This window comes from Bombina bombina, chromosome 1, assembly GCF_027579735.1.
Source record: "Bombina bombina isolate aBomBom1 chromosome 1, aBomBom1.pri, whole genome shotgun sequence".
In the NCBI taxonomy this organism is placed as follows: Eukaryota; Metazoa; Chordata; class Amphibia; order Anura; family Bombinatoridae; genus Bombina; species Bombina bombina.
In genome coordinates this window covers 914,881,322-914,903,956 of record NC_069499.1, presented here as the reverse complement: position 1 = coordinate 914,903,956, position 22,635 = coordinate 914,881,322, and the positions used below count along the sequence as shown (strand labels likewise).

At 39.2% G+C, this 22,635-nt stretch overlaps 1 protein-coding gene across 2 annotated transcripts in view; it reads right to left on the bottom strand.

Moving 5' to 3' along the window:
• Window positions 1–5,427: 5,427 nt before the first annotated feature.
• TK2 (thymidine kinase 2) overlaps window positions 5,428–22,635 on the bottom strand; it is a 238,139-nt gene continuing 220,931 nt past the window's right edge. For both annotated transcript variants that reach the window (XM_053716021.1, XM_053688668.1), the window contains one exon: window positions 5,428–6,982. In XM_053716021.1, coding sequence (XP_053571996.1) covers window positions 6,884–6,982 — 99 coding nt within the window. In that variant the 3' untranslated portion in view covers window positions 5,428–6,883. The remainder of the gene's footprint in view (window positions 6,983–22,635) is intronic.

Below are 22,635 nucleotides of genomic sequence, written 5' to 3'. Positions count from 1 at the left end.
CATGACGTACCTGGTACGTCAGTTGTCATTAAGGGGTTAAATGGTACCGGTGTTGTACTGTTTTTACTCTCAGGCAGAAATTGGAAGAAGACTTCTGCCTGGAGGTTTGATGATCTTAGCGGTTTGTAACTAAGGTCCATTGCTGTTCTCACACATAACTGAAGAGTATGGAAAGAAAACTTCAGTTGGGGGGACTAGAGAGATGATAAGGTCTAGAAAATGCTGACAGTGCCTGGTATATTTAAGGTAAGCCTGATACAGTGATTTAACAACAACTGGGATCATGCTTGCAAAAAGGGATAATATTCATGTTAATACCTATATTACTTAGTGTAAAAATATTTACATGATTTATAAATAAAAACATTTTTTCTCTGAGGGTGATAAATCTTTATTTGGGGCCTAGTTTCCACATGGCTTGTTAGATTACTCATAGGAGTACTCTTTTTAAGGCCCTCTGACTTTGAGTGCATGGTGGGAGGGGCCTATTTTCATTTTCAGTCTAAGACATCCAGCTTCCCTGAAGGAGTCCTCTGGCTTATAGGACCTCTATAGAGGGTTTTGTTCCTGCAAAAATAGTTTTTAAGGGCAGGTAGGAGCCACAGCACAGCTGTGGCAGTGTGTTTGACTGCTTGTTAACAGGTTTAATGTTTTTCTAATTCGTTTTTGGGCCTGAGGGGTTAATCATACATTTGCAAGTGGGTGCAATGCTGCTTTAGTCCCTTATACACACTGTAAAAATTTTGTAGAGTTTACTAATTTTTTTCACTGTTTTGCAGTTTATGTGGTAGTTTTTTTCTCTTAAAGGCACAGTACCGTTTATTGTTGCTTTTTTCACATTTATTAAAGTGTTTTCATGTCTGACATAGAGGAAACTCCTTGTTCTTTATGTTTAGAAGCCATTGTGTAACCCCCTCTTAGAATGTGTACCAAATGCACTGACCTTTCTATAAGTTATAAAGACCATATTATGGCTTTTAAAGATTTATCACCTGAGGTTTCTGAGACTGACAAAAGGGAGGTTATGCCATCTAGCTCTCCCCACGTGTCAAACCTATAACTCCCGCTCCAGGGACGCCAAGTACATCTAGCGCGTCCAATGCGTTTACTTTACAAGACATGGCGGCAGTTATGAATCATACCCTCACAGAGGTATTGTCCAAACTGCCAGGGTTACAAGGAAAGCGAGATAGCTCTGGGGCTAGAACAAATACAGAGCTCTCTGACGCTTTAGTAGCTATGTCTGATATACCCTCACAATGTGCAGAAGTTGAAGCAGGAGAGCTTCTATCTGTGGGTGACTTCTCTGATTCAGGGAAGGCGTTACTTCAGTCTGACTCTGAAATGACAGCATTTAAATTTAAGCTTAAACACCTCCGCGTGTTGCTCAGGGAGGTTTTAGCGACTCTGGATGACTGACACCATTGTAGTCCCAGAGAAATTGTGTAAAATGGACAAATACTTTGCAGTGCATGTTTACACTGATGTTTTTCCAATCCCTAAGAGGTTTTCAGAAATTATTACTAAGGAATGGAATAGACCAGGTGTGCCGTTCTCTCCCCCTCCTGCTTTTAAGAAAATGTTTCCTATAGATGCCGCTACACAGGACTTGTGGCAGACGGTCCCTAAGGTGGAGGGAGCAGTCTCTACCCTAGCTAAGCGTACAACTATTCCTGTCGAGGACAGTTGTGCTTTCCTAGATCCTATGGATAAGAAATTAGAGGGTTTCCTTAAGAAAATCTTTATACAACAAGGTTTTATTCTCCAGCCTCTTGCATGCATTGCCCCAGTCACTGCTGCAGCGGCTTTCTGGTTCGAGTCTCTGGAGGAGGCTTTACAGGTAGAGACCCCGTTGGATGATATCCTTGACAGGCTTAAAGCTCTTAAGTTAGCCAATTCATTTATTTCTGACGCCGTTTTTCATTTAACCAAGCTAACGGCTAAAAATTCAGGTTTTGCCATTCAGGTACGTAGGGCGCTATGGCTTAAATCCCGGTCAGCTGATGTCACTTCAAAGTCTAAACTTCTTAAGATCCCCTTCAAAGGGCAGACCCTATTTGGGCCTGGACTGAAGGAGATCATTTCTGATATTACTGGAGGAAAAGGCCACGCCCTTCCTCAGGATAGGTCCAACAAGTTAAGGACCAAACAGACTAATTTTCGGTCCTTTCGAAACTTCAAGAGTGGTGCAGCTTCATCTTTGTCTTCTACAAAACAAGAGGGAAATTTTGCCCAGTCCAAGCCAGTCTGGAGACCTAACCAGGCTTGGAACAAGGGGAAACAGGCCAAAAAGCCTGCTGCTGCCTCTAAGACAGCATGAAGGAGTAGCCCCCGATCCGGGACCGGATCTAGTGGGGGGCAGACTTTCTCTCTTTGCCCAGGCTTGGGCAAGAGACGTCCGGGATCCCTGGGCTCTGGAGATTGTTTCCCAGGGATATCTTCTGGATTTCTAAGCTTCATCTCCAAAGGGGAGATTTCATCTCTCACAATTATCTGCAAACCAGATAAAGAGAGAGGCATTCTTACATTGCGTTCAAGACCTACTAGTTATGGGAGTGATCCACCCAGTTCCAAAGGAGGAACAGGGGCAGGGCTTCTATTCAAATCTGTTTATAGTTCCCCAGAAAGAGGGAACTTTCAGACCAATCTTGGATCTCAAGATCCTAAACAAATTTATCAGGGTCCCAACCTTCAAGATGGAGATTATTCGAACCATCCTACCTATGATCCAGGAGGGTCAATATATGACTACCGTGGATTTAAAGGATGCTTATCTACATATTCCGATACACAGGGATCATCATCCGTTTCTCAGGTTCGCCTTCCTAGACAGGCATTACCAGTTTGTGGCTCTTCCCTTCGGGTTAGCCACGGCACCAAGAATCTTTACGAAGGTTCTAGGGTCCCTTCTGGCGGTTCTAAGACCGCGGGGTATAGCAGTAGATTCTTACCTAGACGACATCCTGATACAGGCGTCAACTTTTCAAATCGCCAGGTCCTATACGGACATTGTTCTGGCATTCCTAAGGTCTCACGGGTGGAAGGTGAACGAAGGAAAGATGCTCTAGCAGCGCCCTGGTCCTTCAGCCTGGCTTATGTGTTTCCACCGTTTCCTCTGCTCCCTCGTCCGATTGCCAAGATCAAGCAGGAGAGAGCTTCAGTGATCTTGATAGCCCCTGCGTGGCCACGCAGGACTTGGTATGCAGATCTGGTGGACATGTCATCCTTTCCACCATGGACTCTGCCGCTAAGGCAGGACCTTCTACTTCAAGGTCCTTTCAAACATCCAAATCTAATTTCTCTACGTCTGACTGCTTGGAGATTGAACGCTTGATTCTATCAAAGCGTGGTTTTTCCGAATCGGTCATTGATACCTTAATTCAGGCTCGAAAGCCTGTCACCAGGAAAATCTATCATAAGATATGGTGTAAATATCCTCATTGGTGTGAATCCAAGGGTTACTCATGGAGTAAGTTCAGGATTCCTAGGATATTATCTTTTCTCCAAGAAGGATTGGAGAAGGGTTTGTCAGCTAGTTCCTTAAAGGGACAGATTTCTGCTCTGTCTATTCTTTTGCACAAACGTCTGGCTGAGGTTCCAGACGTTCAGGCGTTTTGTCAGGCTTTAATTAGGATCAAGCCTGTGTTTAAACCTGTTGCTCCGCCATGGAGTTTAAATTTAGTTCTTAAATTTCTTCAAGGGGTTCCGTTTGAACCTCTGCATTCCATAGATATCAAGCTTTTATCTTGGAAAGTTCTGTTTTTAGTAGCTATCTCCTCGGCTCGAAGAGTTTCGGAGTTATCTGCTTTACAATGCGATTCCCCTTATCTGATTTTCCATGCAGATAAGGTAGTGTTACGTACCAAACCTGGGTTTCTTCCTAAGGTGGTATCTAATAAGAATATCAATCAGGAGATTGTTGTTCCTTCACTATGTCCTAATCCTTCTTCAAAGAAGGAACGTCTATTACACAATCTTGATGTGGTTCGTGCTTTAAAGTTTTATTTACAAGCTACGAAGGATTTTCGTCAAACATCTGCTTTGTTTGTTGTCTACTCTGGACATAGGAGAGGCCAAAAGGCTTCGGCAACTTCTCTTTCTTTTTGGCTAAGAAGTATAATACGCTTAGCTTATGAGACTACTGGCCAGCAGCCTCCTGAAAGAATTACAGCTCAATCTACTAGAGCAGTAGCTTCCACATGGGCTTTAAACATGAGGCCTCTGTTGAACAGATTTGTAAGGCGGCGACTTGGTCTTCGCTTCATACCTTTTCTAAATTCTATAAATTTGATACTTTTGCTTCTTCGGAGGCTATTTTTGGGAGAAAGGTCTTACAGGCAGTGGTGCCTTCCGTTTAAGTTCCTGCCTTGTACCTCCATTCATCCGTGTCCTAAAGCTTTGGTATCCCACAAGTAATGGATAAACCCGTGTACTGGATACACCTTTACAAGAGAAAACAAAATTTATGCTTACCTGATAAATTTATTTCTCTTGTGGTGTATCCAGTCCACGGCCTGCCCTGTCATTTTAAGGCAGGTGTTTTATTTTTAAAGTACAGTCACCACTGCACCCTATAGTTTCTCCTTTTTTTCTTGCTTGTCTTCGGTCGAATGACTGGGGGTGGCAGTTAGGGGAGGAGCTATATAGACAGCTCTGCTGTGGGTGTCCTCTTGCAGCTTCCTGTTGGGAAGGAGAATATCCCACAAGTAATGGATGAACCCGTGGACTGGATACACCACAAGAGAAATAAATTTATCAGGTAAGCATAAATTTTGTTTTTTTTATTTTTTAAAGATGAAATTCTTTATATGAAAAACATCTGTTAACATGGCAGCTACTGTAAGAACTCAGATATTCTGCAGTTAAAGGGACAGTCTAGTCCAAAATAAAAACTTTCATGATTCAGATAATGTTATTTTAAACAATTTTCCAATTTACTTATATCACCAAGTTTGCTCTGTTCTCTTGGTATTCTTATTTGAAAGCTAAACCTAGGAGGTTCATATGCTAATTTCTACGCCCTTGAAGGCTGCCTCTTCTCTTAGGACATTTTGACAGTTTATCACCACTAGAGGGTGTTAGTTCATGTGTGTCATAGATAACACTGTGCTCATGCACGTAGAGTTCCAGGGAGCCAGCTCTGATCGGCTAAAATGGATGTCTGTCAAAATAACTGAAATAAGGGGGCAGTTTGCAGAAGCTTAGATACAAGGTAATCACAGAGGTAAAAAGTGTATTTATATAACTGTGTTGGTTATGCCAAACTAGGGAATGGGTAATAAAGGGATTATCTATCTTTTTAAACAATAAAATTCTGGTGTAGACTGTCCCTTTAAAGATTTAACGCAATACTAAAAGTTTCAAGTTAAAAAAAGATTTTATAGAGGAACAAAAAAAATAAAAATAAAAAAAAAATACCAACAACAATTTTTTTTTCTCTATTTATTATTCCAGGTGTCCAGTATATAAGATGTTACCAATATAGGTCTGCATAAAATAGTAACAGTTTTCATCCTAATAATAGTTTACATTTATGGTAAATCTCCACAACATACACTAAACAAATGGTAAAAAAACAACAACAAAAACTTTTAAACCTCCAGGGTCACATAATATATTTGATTCTATCAGATAGAAGTGATATATTTGTAAACATAAAGTATGATTTTAAGAATGAAGCTGACTGTTTCATAATTAAAAATAATGACCCATATAAAGGAGCAGGAAAAAAAAAGGCGTCAAACTGTCTTGCAATATACACTTATGTTTGCTTTATAATGCAAATCTCATTGTGGAAATAAAATCAGCAACGCAACTGTAACAAGCCAAATAATTAAAAGTAAAACAAAAATAAATTTTCCAATTGAAAACTAACTCAATTTTTTGGTGAAATACATTTTTCTACTACTTCATGTCAAATACCCAATGTAATAAATTCTTGGAGTTACAAAGATAATTTAAAGAATTACTTTGTCATCCTAAGATTTTAATAATTTTAACTTTTAAAATATTTGTATTTTGTAATTTCCGTTTTGTAAAAAATTCTCATCAGTCAAAAATATCTCCACATAATTTAAATCACTTAGATACAGATATTTTCTATATATCTTAACTTTTTCAGTTACTAAGAAAAAAGTTATTGGACCGAGATAAGATATTGCAGCACAAAAAAAAAAAAAAAAAAAAAAAAAAATCAAACTTCAAAACATTTATAAATACAATAAAACCAAAAAATAATCAGAATAATGTACACTATGAAAAATAAATAAAAAAGTAAATAAGCACTATGGACTCTTGACATGTAAAAAAATAATAATTTGCACTTTATCTATTAAAAAAAATTATTATGCTGGTCCATTAAAGCTAAAGTGCCCGTTTTTTAAAACTTTGATTAAAAACAGGGGCACTTGAATTCATCAAAATTTACATATCACTCCTGTTGTGACAAAAAAACGTACCTTTTAAACTTCACAGCAGCTCCAGCTTCCTCCGGTCTCACAAGCCATTACTGATGTCAGAAATGATTGATAGGTCATCCTCCAATCACAGCTTGCCCCCGGGGGATTCAGTGTCTAATTCACTGCTGTGATTGGAGGAAGCCGGATGCCTTATTTTAGACCCAGGAAGAGGCTTTGAAACGGGTGGAGGAAGCTGGAGCTGCTGTGAAGATTAAAAGGTAAGTTTTTTTTCACAACAGGAGTGAAATGTAAATTTTGATGAATTAAAGTGCCCCTGTTTTTAATCGAAGTTTTAAAAACCGGGCACTTTAGCATCAAAATTTACATTCACTTTAACGCCTAGGTGTATAGTTAAACTATATAATTGCTCCCAGGAGTGTTGTGTATATTGAACTGATATTTAGTCTGCTGTGAATATGAAAGCATTACAAGCACAGCTGCGAATCATCTTCTGGTAGGATCCTCCCACGGTGCTCTTCATAACAGTGTATCATTTCCTCCAAGTCTTTATCAGCTTCTATTATCTGCAGAACAAGATGAAATCGTTTGCATGACGGGGTAAAATTGTAACATTAAGTATGCATAGTCTGCTAAAAGGGATAGGAAAGACAAAACTAAACTTGCATGATTCAGACACTTTAAATTTTCTTCTATTTTCAAATGCACTTTGTCCTCTTGGTATCCTTTGTTAAAAAAGAATGTGCACATATCCTACACTACTAGGAGCTGGGTGGTGGTTGGCAGCTACATACATTTGCATAAATAAAAAGAGAGAAGCGCTCAACCTGGAAACGAACAATAGCATAATAGCTTGTTCTATGGCTAATTACAACCCAAGAAGCAGCCTCTTTTTGCTCAATATGTGCCTTTCACAGAGAAGAACTTTCCTGAAGCATATCAGTCTGATCCTGACTTTACAGTACAGTCCAGCACCGAAATACCAGGCAATCCCTCTCTGAACGAGAGAAACGGCAAAACCCCAGACATACGTTTCGGCCTATTGTGGGCCTCGTCAGTGAGGTGCAGCCATATCCTTCTAGGCACACTGAGCAACGGGTCCACGTCTGGATTCCCGCATCACACTTAGGGAGACTTCCCCAAGTGTCATAATTTGCATAAATAAAAAGAGAGAAGCGCTCAACCAGAGAACGAACAATAGCATAATAGCTTGTTCTATGGCTAGTTACCACCCTAGAAACAGCCTCTTTTTGCTCAGAATGTGCCTTTCACAGAGAAGAACTTACACACATTTGTCTTATGTCATTGGCTCGCCAGGTGTTTTCAACAAGCTCACTAGTGCAATGCTGCTCTGAAGATGACTTTGCCTATGTGTTTAATCCATTTGCAAGGGTTTAACATCATTTTATATGCAAGCAATAGTGCAATAATAAATTGCTCTAACATATTACAGAATTTGCTTTAAAATTCTTCTGTAATCATTCCAGCACTTTTGTACAGCCTTTATTTACATGCATAATAAAGTTATTTTTTCTATTTTCATTTTTCCAGTTACTAATTAAAGGAACATACTAATGACTTAAATGTTCATATGTATTATTATAATACTACACTTAGATTGACTCATACAGCAGCCAGTCCTAAGAAAGATATGGCCAGTGATAGAAAGATACATGGATATGCCAGTCCTGATTGATATGTAGCTTATTTAAGTATAAAAACACTACAGGAAACAAAGACATCTAATTCTGCTAAGCTTATCATAAAACCGAGAAAGTAAGCAGAGAATATGTGGAAGTTATAGTTTGTTAAAGGCTGTTTATATATCCTTTTAAAAATACTATAATAATATACTCTAAATATGTAGGAGTATGTTATTAATGCACTAAAGCTTTGCACTTAAAGGGACACTAAACCCATTTTTTTCCGCGATTCAGATAGAGAATTCAATTTTAAACAACTTTCCAATTTACTTCTATTATCCATTATGCTTTATTTTTTAGATATCCTTTGTTAAAGAAATAGCAATGCACATGGGTAAGTCAATCGCACGAGGCATCTATGTGCAGGCACCAATCAGCAGCTACTGAGCCTATCTAGATATGCTATTCAGCAAAGAATATCAAGAGAATGAAGCAAATTAGATAATAGAAGTAAATTAGAAAGTTGTTTAACATTGCATGCTCTATCTAAATTATGAAAGAAAAAAAATGTGGGTTTAATGTCCCTTTAACTGTGTTTTAGCCCCTTTCTATGGGTTAAAGTCAACTCAGGAATCATAATACAGAACATGGAAGGCGATTGTTGGTTTTATACATGTCGTGTCTAACTCAGCAGCAGCAATGCGTTGGTGCTTGTAAGTAGACTGACACTGACCCTTTCAGCAGCGGTAGTCGCTGATGGGGGATTGGTAGTTTCTGCTTGGGACCAGCAGTGATCTGTGACTCCAAAGGGGTTTAACACATAGGTTTGGGGTATCATTGGTGTTAAAATGGCACGCTCTAACCAATTAGAGCATATCTATTATTTCATCATTATGCATCTAACTATTTTGTGCGGCTTAAACACACAGAGACATTTGTGCAATAATAAAATGCTTTAAAGCAGAAGCGGTCAACTTTTTTTTTACACGCTGGGGTTGCAGGTCAATCTTTAGACTGCATATACATTTATAGCTATTATACATACATAGACAAATATACACACACATTATATATACAGTGAGGCCTCTGTTTACGAATTTAATTCGTTCTCCGGGTCGTTTTGTATTGCGAAAAATTCGTAAACCGAAACACGGTTTCCCATAGGAATGCATTGAAAATCAATTAATGCGTTCCGGAGGTCCGAAAAAATTCAAATAAAGTGTCCAAAAAATGCTCCAAAAGGCTTAACAACTTGCTGCAAATGGCTCCAATGTCTCCAAAAGGCTCCACAACTTGCTGCAAATGGCTCCAAAAGGCTTAACAACTTGCTGCAAATGGCTCCAAAAGGCTCAACAACTTGCTGCAAAATGGCTCCAAAACCTCTCCAACACCTCCACACTGGTACCCAAACTTCATTAATTCAATCATACTTGAGTATGCAGGGGGCACAGGGGCCACTGGTTTCGTATTGCGAAAAATATTCGTAAACCGAGGGGGGCAAACCGGCATTTTGTTTCGTATTGCGAAAAAAAATCGTAAACCGAGTCAAATTTTCTTCAAATTTCGATTTCGTAAACCGAAATTTCGTATACCGAGTTGTGCGTAAACCGGGGCCTCACTGTATATATATATATATATATATATATATACACAGGTAGCCCTCAGTTTACGCCGGGGTTAGGTTCCAGAAGGAATGGTTGTAAATCGAAACCGTTGTAAATTGAAACTCAGTTTAAAATGTAAGTCAATGGGAAGTGAGGGAGATAGGTTCCAGGCCCCTCTCAAAATTGTCATAAGTAACACCTAATACATTATTTTTAAAGCTTTGAAATTAAGACTTTAAATGCTAAACAGCATTATAAACCTAATAAAATAATCACACAACACAATCTATAATTAAACTAAGTTAAATGAACAAAAACATTTGCTAAACAACGTTATAAACCTAATAAAATAATCACACAACACAGGCTTCACTTGCATTTTTCTGCAAACAGTTCTTTCTATGCATTCCAATCTGAACTGATTTATAGACAGGAAGATCTTGTTCCTTTGAAATCTGCTCGATAGCTCAGGTCTGGTTAAACTGATTCATTTAAGCTTGCTTGGCTTTGCTGCAACACAAGCGGACAGCTCCACCCACTAGATATTTTAATAGATGCACTGCTTATCAATGCTTTTCAATAGCAGTCACATGACTGGAAAAAAAGGTTGTTATTCTGAAATGGTGTAAATTGAACTGCTGTAAAACGAGGGCCACCTGTATATATATATATATATATATATATATATATATATATATATATATATATATAATCCAAACAAAAAAGGGTTGCAGAGGCGGTCTTCTATTTAAAAGATCAAAAATGTATTAAATACAAAAAGATAAAAAATAACATGAAGAGGGTACCAACTGTGTAATCCAAAGGTTCACAGCAACAGAAAGGCTAACCTGTTTCGGCACTAGGCCGTATTCATAGCTAATAAGTACACCTGTTGCCTGACTTATGTACTCCACACTGACCATTCATTGGTTAAAAACAACAATCGCTGCTTCCCACTGATTAACAAAATGTAAAGGTAAATTACCAAGTAACACTCATTTGCCTCAATTCAAATAAGAATTGCAACTATTTATAATAGATGCTCACAGTGATAACTGTGCAACGTATGAACTATGTTATACAAGGAATAAGATAGTGGAATAGTAAATACATTGAGATGTATTGAAATAAATCAATAATTTAAGTAAAGCTACGTTTACAACTTGCTTGTACAGATAAAGAAACCCAATCATTAGTATGAAGAAAGTAAAACACATTTTCTTTCATGTAATTAGCAAGAGTCCATGAGCTAGTGACGTATGGGATATACATTCCTACCAGGAGGGGCAAAGTTTCCCAAACCTCAAAATGCCTATAAATACACCCCTCACCACACCCACAAATCAGTTTTACAAACTTTGCCTCCTATGGAGGTGGAGAAGTAAGTTTGTGCTAGATTCTACGTTGATATGCGCTCCGCAGCAGGTTGGAGCCCGGTTTTCCTCTCAGCGTGTATATATAAGAGTATATTGTCGATCTGAAAAGGGAGGTAAGAGATGAATCTCTACGACCGATAACAGAGAACCTATGAAATAGACCCCGTAGAAGGAGATCACTGCATTCAAATAGGCAATACTCTCCTCACATCCCTCTGACACTTTTTAAAAAGCAGGAATGTAAAGCTTACGAGCCGGCCCATTTAAAGTTCAGCTCCCTGGATAGTGCTTGCTTGTTGGTGGCTACATTTAAGCCATCAATAAGCAAGGATAACCCAGGTTCTCAACCAGAAATGGGACAGCTCCTAAGCTTTACATTCCTGCTTTAAGTTGCTTAAAATTGCATGTTCTATCTGAATCATTAAAGAAATCATTTGGGTTTAATATCCCTTTAATAGGTTAGACGGTGGTTAGGTCTTTAGGTTAAGGCAGATTGGAGGGTTAATAGTGTAGGTTGCGTGGGGAGAGGGGTGAGGGTACCTAAGGGCTAAATAGTTTATTTTAGTATTGAATTGATATCCTATGTTAAAATGATATGCATTGTCATGTATAATGCATATTATTTTAAATATTGTATCTAATTAAAAATGTAGTTATTTTTTTAGGTGGCCAGCAACAAAGTTGCAGGACAACCTATTGTTATTGTTCGGATTATTATTATTATTATTATTCTTTTTATTCCGCCAAGCTTTGTATTCAATTGCACATAACTGCTTAACTGTTTTTGCAAAGCTCTTAAAATCAGGTGTGCTGGTACAGCCTATTGCTGTGCTACATCTCATACCATTTCCTCTACTGATTCTCGTTTCAGTACTGGTTTGGCTTTCTACTACATGTAGATGAGTGTCCTGGGGTAAGTAAGTCTTATTTTCTGTGACACTCTAAGCTATGGTTGGGCACTTTTATATAAAGTTCTAAATATATGTATTCAAACATTTATTTGCCTTGACTCAGGATGTTCAACATTCCTTATTTCAGACAGTCAGTTTCATATTTGGGATAATGCATATGAATAATTCATTTTTTTCTTACCTTAAAAATTTGACTTTCCCTGTGGGCTGTTAGGCTCGCGGGGGCTGAAAATGCTTCATTTTATTGCGTCATTCTTGGCGCAGACTTTTTTGGCGCAAAAATTATTTTCTGTTTCCAGCGTCATACGTGTCGCCGGAAGTTGAGTCATTTTTGACGTTCTTTTGCGCCAAAAGTGTCGGCGTTCCGGATGTGGCGTAATGTTTGGCGCCAAAAGCATTTAGGCGCCAAATAATGTGGGCGTCTTTTTTGGCGCAAAAAAATATGGGCGTCACTTTTGTCTCCACATTATTTAAGTCTCATTGATTTTTTGCTTCTGGTTGCTAGAAGCTTATTCACTGGCATTTTTTTCCCATTCCTGAAACTGTCATTTAAGGAATTTGATCAATTTTGCTTTATATGTTGTTTTTTCTATTACATATTGCAAGATGTCCCACGTTGAAGCTGAGTCAGAAGATACTTCTGGAATATCCCTGCCTGAGGCTGGAGCTACCAAAGCTAAGTGTATCTACTGTAAACTTATGGTATCTGTTCCTCCAGCCGTTATTTGTACTGTTTTGTCATGACAAACTGTTTATGCAGATAATATTTCCTTTAAGTACTGTTACATTACCTGTTGCTGTTCTGTCAACATCTAATACTCAGAGTGTTCCTGATAACATAAGAGATTTTGTTTTTAAATCCATTAAGAAGGCTATGTCTGTTATTCCTCCTTCTAGTAAATGTAAAAAGTCTTTTAAAACTTCTCATTTTTCAGATGAATTTTTAAATTAACATCATCATTCTGATTCTGATAATGGTTCTTCTGGTTCAGAGGATTCTGTCTCAGAGGTTGATGCTGATAAATCTTCATATTTATTTAAAATGAAATTTATTCGTTCTTTACTTAAAGAAGTCCTAATTGCATTAGAAATTGAGGATTCTGGTCCTCTTGATACTAAATCTAAACGTTTAGATAAGGTTTTAAAATCTCCTGTAGTTATTCCAGACGTTTTTCCTGTCCCTAGTGCTATTTCTGAAGTAATTTCCAGGGAATGGAATAATTTGGGTAATTCATTTACTCCTTCTAAACGTTTTAAGCAATTATATCCTGTGCCATCTGACAGATTAGAGTTTTGGGACAAAACCCCTAAAGTTGATGGGGCTGTCTCTACTCTTGTTAAGCGTACTATTCCTACGGCAGATGGTACTTCCTTAAGGATCCTTTAGATAGGAAAATTGAATCCTTTCTAAGAAAAGCTTACTTGTGTTCAGGTAATCTTCTTAGACATGCTATATCTTTAGCGGATGTTGCTGCAGCTTCATCTTTTGGTTAGAAGCTTTAGCGCAACAAGTAACAGATCATAATTCTCATAGCATTTTTATTCTTCAACATGCTAATAATTTTATTTGCAATGCCATCTTTGATATCATTAGAGTTGATGTCAGGTATATGTCTCTAGCTATTTTAGCTAGAAGAGCTTTATGGCTTAAGACTTGGAAAGCTGTTATGTCTTCTAAGTCTACTCTGCTTTCCCTTTCTTTCCAGGGTAATGATCGTTTTCATTCCTTTTGTCACAACAAGGAACAAAAACCTGATCCTTCATCCTCAGGAGCGGTATCAGTTTGGAAACCATCTCCACTCTGGAATAAATCCAAGCCTTTTAGAAAATCAAAGCCAGCTCCTAAGTCCACATGAAGGTGCGGCCCTCATTCCAGCTCAGCTGGTAGGGGGCAGATTACGTTTTTTCTAAGAAATTTGGATCAATTCCGTTCACAATCTTTGGATTCAGAACATTGTTTCAGAAGGGTACAGAATTGGCTTCAAGATCAGGCCTCCTGCAAAGAGTTTTTTTCTTTCCCGTGTCCCAGTAAACCCAGCGAAGGCTCAAGCATTTCTGAAATGTGTTTCAGATCTAGAGTTGACTGGAGTAATTTTGCCAGTTCCAGTTCTGGAACAGGGACTGGGGTTTTATTCAAATCTCTTCATTGTACCAAAGAAGGAAAATTCCTTCAGACCAGTTCTGGATCTAAAAATATTGAATTGTTATGTAAGGATACCAACATTCAAAATGGTAACTCTAAGGACTATCCTGCCTTTTGTTCAACAAGGGCATTATATGTCTACTATAGATTTACAGGATGCATATCTGCATATTCCGATTCATCCAGATCACTATCAGTTTCTGAGATTCTCTTTCCTAGATAAGCATTACCAGTTTGTGGCTCTGCCGTTTGGCCTAGCTACAGCTCCAAGAATTTTTTACGAAGGTTCTCGGTGCCCTTCTGTCTGTAATCAGAGAACAGGGTATTGTGGTATTCCTTATTTGGACGATATCTTGGTACTTGCTCAGTCTTCATATTTAGCAGAATCTCATTGAATCGACTTGTGTTGTTTCTTCAACATCATGGTTGGAGGATCAATTTACCAAAAAGTTCATTGATTCCTCAGACTTAGGTAACCTTTTTAGGTTTTCAGATAGATTTAGTATCCATGACTCTATCTTTGATAGACATGAGACATCTAAAGATGATATCAGCTTGTCGAAACCTTCAGTCACAATCTTTCCCTTCGGTAGCCTTATGCATGGAAATTCTAGGTCTTATGACTGCGGCATCGGACGCGATCCCCTTTGCTCGTTTTCACATGCGGCCTCTTCAGCTCTGTATGCTGAACCAGTGGTGCAGGGATTACACAAAGATATCTCAATTAATATCTTTAAAACCGATTGTACGACACTCTCCGACGTGGTGGACAGATCACCATCGTTTAGTTCAGGGGGCTTCTTTTGTTCTTCCGACCTGGACTGTAATTTCAACAGATGCAAGTCTTACAGGTTGGGGAGCTGTGTGGGGGTCTCTGACAGCACAAGGGGTTTGGGAATCTCAGGAGGTGAGATTACCGATCAATATTTTGGAACTCCGTGCAATTTTCAGAGCTCTTCAGTCTTGGCCTCTTCTGAAGAGAGAATCGTTCATTTGTTTTCAGACAGACAATGTCACAACTGTGGCATACATCAATCATCAAGGAGGGACTCACAGTCCTCTGGCTATGAAAGAAGTATCTCGAATTCTGGTTTGGGCGGAATCCAGCTCCTGTCTAATCTCTGCGGTTCATATTCCAGGAATAGACAATTGGGAAGCGGATTATCTCAGTCGCCAAACGTTGCATCCGGGCGAATGGTCTCTTCACCCAGAGGTATTTCTTCAGATTGTTCAAATGTGGGAACTTCCAGAAATAGATCTGATGGCTTCTCATCTAAACAAGAAACTTCTGTCCAGATCCCGGGATCCTCAGGCGGAGGCAGTGGATGCATTATCACTTCCTTGGAAGTATCATCCTGCCTATATCTTTCCGCCTCTAGTTCTTCTTCCAAGAGTGATCTCCAAGATTCTGAAGGAATGCTCGTTTGTTCTGCTGGTAGCTCCAGCATGGCCTCACAGGTTTTGGTATGCGGATCTTGTCCGGATGGCCTCTTGCCAACCGTGGACTCTTCCGTTAAGACCAGACCTTCTGTCGCAAGGTCCTTTTTTCCATCAGGATCTCAAATCCTTAAATTTAAAGGTATGGAGATTGAACGCTTGATTCTTGGTCAAAGAGGTTTCTCTGACTCTGTGATTAATACTATGTTACAGGCTCGTAAATCTGTATCTAGAGAGATATATTATAGAGTCTGGAAGTCTTATATTTCTTGGTGTCTTTCTCATCATTTTTCCTGGCATTCTTTTAGAATTCCGAGAATTTTACAGTTTCTTCAGGATGGTTTAGATAAAGGTTTGTCCGCAATTTCCTTGAAAGGTCAAATCTCTGCTCTTTCTGTTCTTTTTCACAGAAAGATTGCTAATCTTCCTGATATTCATTATTTTGTACAAGCCTTGGTTCGTATAAAACCTGTCATTAAGTCAATTTCTCCTCCTTGGAGTTTGAATTTGGTTCTGGGGGCTCTTCAAGCTCCTCCGTTTGAACCTATGCATTCATTGGACATTAAATTACTTTCTTGGAAAGTTTTGTTCCTTTTGGCCATCTCTTCTGCCAGAAGAGTCTCTGAATTGTCTGCTCTTTATTGTGAGTCTCCTTTTCTGATTTTTCATCAGGATAAGGCAGTGTTGCGAACTTCTTTTGAATTTTTACCTAAGGTTGTGAATTCCAACAACATTAGTAGAGAAATTGTAGTTCCTTCATTATGCCCTAATCCTAAGAATTCTAAGGAGAAATCATTGCATTCTTTGGATGTTGTTAGAGCTTTGAAATATTATGTTGAAGCTACTAAGACTTTCCGAAAGACTTCCAGTCTATTTGTCATCTTTTCCGGTTCTAGAAAAGGCCAGAAAGCTTCTGCCATTTCTTTGGCATCTTGGTTGAAATCTTTAATTCATCATGCCTATGTTGAGTCGGGTAAAACTCCGCCTCAGAGGATTACAGCTCATTCTACTAGGTCAGTTTCTACTTCCTGGGCGTTTAGGAATAAAGCTTCGGTTGATCAGATTTGCAAAGCAGCAACTTGGTCTTCTTTGCATACTTTTACTAAATTCTACCATTTTGATGTGTTTTCTTCTTCTGAAGCAGTTTTTGGTAGAAAAGTACTTCAGGCAGCTGTTTCAGTTTGAATCTTCTGCTTATGTTTTCATTTAAACTTTATTTTGGGTGTGGATTATTTTCAGCAGGAATTGGCTGTCTTTATTTTATCCCTCCCTCTCTAGTGACTCTTGCGTGGAAAGATCCACATCTTGGGTAGTCATTATCCCATACGTCACTAGCTCATGGACTCTTGCTAATTACATGAAAGAAAACATAATTTATGTAAGAACTTACCTGATAAATTCATTTCTTTCATATTAGCAAGAGTCCATGAGGCCCACCCTTTTTTGTGGTGGTTATGATTTTTTTGTATAAAGCACAATTATTCCAATTCCTTATTTTTTATGCTTTCGCACTTTTTTCTTATCACCCCACTTCTTGGCTATTCGTTAAACTGATTTGTGGGTGTGGTGAGGGGTGTATTTATAGGCATTTTGAGGTTTGGGAAACTTTGCCCCTCCTGGTAGGAATGTATATCCCATACGTCACTAGCTCATGGACTCTTGCTAATATGAAAGAAATGAATTTATCAGGTAAGTTCTTACATAAATTATGTTATTACTAATACATGTCACATAATCCCATTAAGTTCTAACACTTCATATGATATGCATCTAATGTTAATTAATTTGTACATGATGAATTATAGATATCATATATCCAATTAGTGAATAGAGAAGACTAATAAGACATTTTATATGAATCAATGTAACACTATATAATTGAATGTCTATATATGCATGAAAGGAAGTCACCATTATATATAAGTCTCATTTAGCAAAATATGAGTTCAGACATGATTCAATCTTAAAAGTGTCCCCTGTAGTCATTGAACAAATGTTTTCTGAGATCAAAACATATTCGCATGGTCTGCATCGTCTTCTGCCACATCTAAACATGCCTTTGTGTTGAAGCCAGGAACTCTGAGCCTGGCGTTCAGGTTTAATCAGACAGGAAGGGGACACAAAATTGCCTAGTGTTTTCCTTTTTCCGTAGGAACATTGTAACCCCTTATCAACACAGTTGATTAGGCCATCGTCAGCGGCCAAAAGTTTAAAGTGTTTCTTGACAATTTTGCAAATCTCCCTATATTGGGAACTATAGTTGGTCACAAAGTATACTTCCTCTCTCCTTCCTCTCTGTGTATTAAACTCCACAGTTTTATCTTTGAGGAGAGTTTGTCTATCAATTTTAGCTACCACCCTTATCAGCATTGAATATTACTATCTCATTAATTTTTTCAAGTTCGTTCAGGGCTTTGAACAGGTTTTTCAGGTGGCCGCAGAAAAAAACAGGTATAGGACACAAAATGAGGGACAGGTACCCACTGAGAGGGAATACAAGCAACACAAAGTATCAGTAAATAACGTTATTAATTTGTTATCCAGGGAACTGACTGATGCACACACAAAACTTTTAAGCCTTGGTCTCAATTTTGCTCCAAGTAAATTTTTATTTTTTTTAAACCATGCTAGACCTTAATAAATTAATTCACACTTTAACCTTACAAAAGTATTTTGCCAACTTTATTTTAGATGAGGGATTAGAGAGAAATGACGTACCAGCTGATACATTGAATGAAGAACTTAAAGGGACAGTCAATACCAGAATATTTGTAGTTTTAAAAGATAGATAATCCCTTCAATTACCAATTCCCCAGTTTTGCATAACCAACACAGTTATAATAATACACGTTTTACCTCTGTAATTACCTTGTATCTAAGCCTCAGCAGACTGCCCCCTTATTTCAGTTCTTTTGACAGACTTGCATTTTAGCCAATCAGAGCTGTCTCCATGGTAAATTCACGTGCATGAACTCAATGTTATCTATATTTAACACGTGAACAAATGCCCTCCAGTGATGAAAAACTATCAAAATGCATTTAGATTAGAGGCGGCCTTCAAGGTCTAAGAAATTAGCACATGAAACTCCTAGGTTTAGCTTTCAACTAAGAATACCAAGAGAACAAAGCAAAATTGGTGATAAAAGTAAATTTGAAAGTTGTTTAAAATTACATGCCCTATTTGAAACATGAAAGTTTTTTTGGACTTGACTGTCCCTTTAATATGATAAATTTCAAGGATGCTTGTGATTTGGTTACATTGAATTCCCTATCAGTTGAAAGTATTAAAGATCATGACCAACCTTCTGTGAATGAGTTTAGTGGCTTTAGCCTCAGAATTCTACCCCATACAACATAGCGGCACTATATTAGAAACCTTTTACAGAAGGGTGGAAAATGATCTCTCGGCTCTGAATTCTAACTCAGATAATTTAGAAAACTTATCACGTAGGGAAAGGAAAGCCCTGAACGAACTTAAGAAAATGAATGAGATAGTAATACGCAATGCTGATAAGGGTGGTGCTATAGTCGTCCTTGATAGGGTGGACTATATGAAGGAAGCTTTCTGTCAATTGCAGGACACAGCCAATTATATTACCCTATCAGGAGATCCCACAAGGGTTTATCAGGGGGTACTTTAGGCACTTTTGGACGATGGATTGGAAGATGGACACAATGTGTCCACAAGGGACTATTTGTACATCGAACACCCAGTGGTTCCCATCTTCCACCACCTTCCAAAAGTGCGTATAACCCTCACTGATGTACAAGGCTGCCCCATTGTGAGTGGGACTGACTCTGAGCATCTCTGAGTGGTTGGATGCTATTCTCAATCCCATAGTTATCAAACTTCACAGCTATTTAAGAGACACCAAACATGTTTTGAACTTATTAAGTGAACAGAGAAGGGTGGATAGTCGCTACAGATGGTTGACGATAGATGTGGAATGAGGAAGGGCTTAAGGCTGTTGAATTTTTTTTCTAGAAACTTTCACTGATTTCACAGAGGATCTAAAGACCTTTGTGATTAGAGCAACAAAATACCTTTTGACACATAATTACTTCAACTTTGAAGGACAGTTCTAGCTCCAGAGATGTGGGACAGCGATGGGGCAAAATTGGCCCATCATATGCTAACCTATTCATGGGTTGGTGGGAGCTGTCCCACATCTTTGGAGATTACAACAAACACAAGGAGTGCATTGTATTTTATAGAAGATACATTGATGATCTGTTGCTCATTTGGCAAGGATCAGAGGATGAGTTGGGGGCATTTATGTGTCAACTCAATGATAACATAGGCCTAAAATTTACTTTTGAGCATCATGAAAACATAATTTATGCTTACCTGATAAATTTATTTCTCTTGTAGTGTGTTCAGTCCACGGGTCATCCATTACTTATGGGATATATTCTCCTTCCCAACAGGAAGTTGCAAGAGGATCACCCAAGCAGAGCTGCTATATAGCTCCTCCCCTCACATGTCATATCCAGTCATTCAACCGAAACAAGACGAGAAAGGAGAAACTATAGGGTGCAGTGGTGACTGGAGTTTTAATTTAAATTTAGAACTGCCTCAAAAGGACAGGGCGGGCCGTGGACTGAACACACTACAAGAGAAATAAATTTATCAGGTAAGCATAAATTATGTTTTCTCTTGTTAAGCGTGTTCAGTCCACGGGTCATCCATTACTTATGGGATACCAATACCAAAGCTAAAGTACACGGATGATGGGAGGGACAAGGCAGGAACATTAAACAGAAGGAACCACTGCCTGTAGAACCTTTCTCCCAAAAACAGCCTCCGAAGAAGCAAAAGTGTCAAATTTGTAAAATTTTTAAAAAGGTATGAAGTGAAGACCAAGTTGCAGCCTTGCAAATCTGTTCAACAGAGGCCTCATTCTTAAAGGCCCAGGTGGAAGCCACAGATCTAGTGGAATGAGCTGTAATTCTTTCAGGGGGCTGCTGTCCAGCAGTCTCATAGGCTAAACGAATTATGCTACGAAGCCAAAAAGACAGAGAGGTGGCCGAAGCCTTTTGACCTCTCCTCTGTCCAGAATAAACGACAAACAGAGAAGAAGTTTGCCGAAAATCTTTAGTTGCCTGTAAGTAGAAGACGCAAAAGACGTTCCTTCTTTGAAGAAGGATTAGGACATAATGATGGAACAACAATCTCTTGATTGATATTCCTGTTAGAAACTACCTTAGGTAAAAACCCAGGTTTAGTACGCAGAACTACCTTGTCTGAATGAAAAATCAGATAAGGAGAATCACAATGTAAGGCAGATAACTCAGAGACTCTTCGAGCCGAGGAAATAGCCATCAAAAATAGAACTTTCCAAGATAACAGCTTAATATCAATGGAATGAAGGGGTTCAAACGGAACACCTTGAAGAACTTTAAGAACTAAGTTTAAGCTCCACGGCGGAGCAACAGTCTTAAACACAGGCTTAATCCTAGCTAAAGCCTGACAAAAAGCCTGAACGTCTGGAACTTCTGCCAGGCGTTTGTGTAAAAGAATAGACACAGCAGAAATCTGTCCCTTCAACGAACTAGCAGATAAACCCTTTTCTAAACCCTCTTGTAGAAAAGACAATATCCTAGGAATCCTGACCTTACTCCATGAGTAACTCTTGGATTCACACCAATATAAATATTTATGCCATATCTTATGGTAAATTTTTCTGGTAACTGGTTTCCGAGCCTGTATTAATGTATCAATAACCGACTCCGAGAAACCACGCTCTGATAGAATCAGGCGTTCAATCTCCATGCAGTCAGCCTCAGAGAAATTAGGCTTGGATGGTTGAAAGGACCCTGAATTAGAAGGTCCTGCCTCAGAGGTAGAGACCATGGTGGACAGGACGACATGTCCACTAGGTCTGCATACCAGGTCCTGCGTGGCCACGCAGGCGCTATCAAAATCACAGATGCTCTCTCCTGTTTGATCCTGGCAATCAATCGAGGCAGCAACGGAAACGGAGGAAACACATAAGCCATCTTGAAACCCCAAGGGGCTGCTAGAGCATCTATCAGCACCGCTCCCGGGTCCCTGGATCTGGATCCGTAACAAGGAAGCTTGGCGTTCTGGCGAGACGCCATGAGATCCAGTTCTGGTTTGCCCCAACGATGAATCAGTTGAGCAAAGACCTCCGGATGAAGTTCCCACTCCCCCGGATGAAAAGTCTGGCGACTTAGAAAGTCCGCCTCCCAGTTCTCCACGCCTGGGATGTGGATCGCTGACAGGTGGCAAGAGTGAGACTCTGCCCAGCGAATTATCTTGGAGACTTCTAACATCGCTAGGGAACTCCTGGTTCCCCCTTGATGGTTGATGTAAGCCACAGTCGTGATGTTGTCCGACTGAAATCTGATGAACCTCAGTGTTGCTAACTGAGGCTAATCTAGAAGAGCATTGAATATTGCTCTTAATTCCAGAATATTTATTGGGAGAAGTTTCTCCTCCTGAGTCCACGATCCCTGAGCCTTCAGGGAGTTCCAGACTGCACCCCAGCCTAGTAGGCTGGCATCTGTTGTTACAATCGTCCAATCTGGCCTGCGAAAAGTCATTCCTTTGGACAGATGAACCCGCGACAACCACCAGAGAAGAGAATCTCTGGCCTCCTGGTCCAGATTCAGTAGAGGGGACAGATCTGAATAATACCCATTCCACTGACTTAGCATGCATAATTGCAGTGGTCTGAGATGCAGGCGCGCAAATGGCACTATGTCCATTGCCGCGACCATTAAGCCGATTACTTCCATGCACTGAGCTACTGATGGCCTTGGAATGGAATGAAGGACACGGCAAGCATTTAGAATCTTTGATAACCTGGACTCCGTCAGGTAAATATTCATCTCTACAGAATCTATCAGAGCCCCTAGAAAAGGAACCCTTGTGAGTGGTAACAGAGAACTCTTTTCCACGTTCACTTTCCACCCATGCGACCTCAGAAATGCAAGAACTATCTCTGTATGAGACTTTGCATTTTGAAAACTCGACGCTTGTATCAGAATGTCGTCTAGGTACGGAGCCACCGCTATGCCTCGCGGTCTTAGTACCGCCAGAAGTGAGCCCAGAACCTTTGAAAAATTCTCGGGGCCGTAG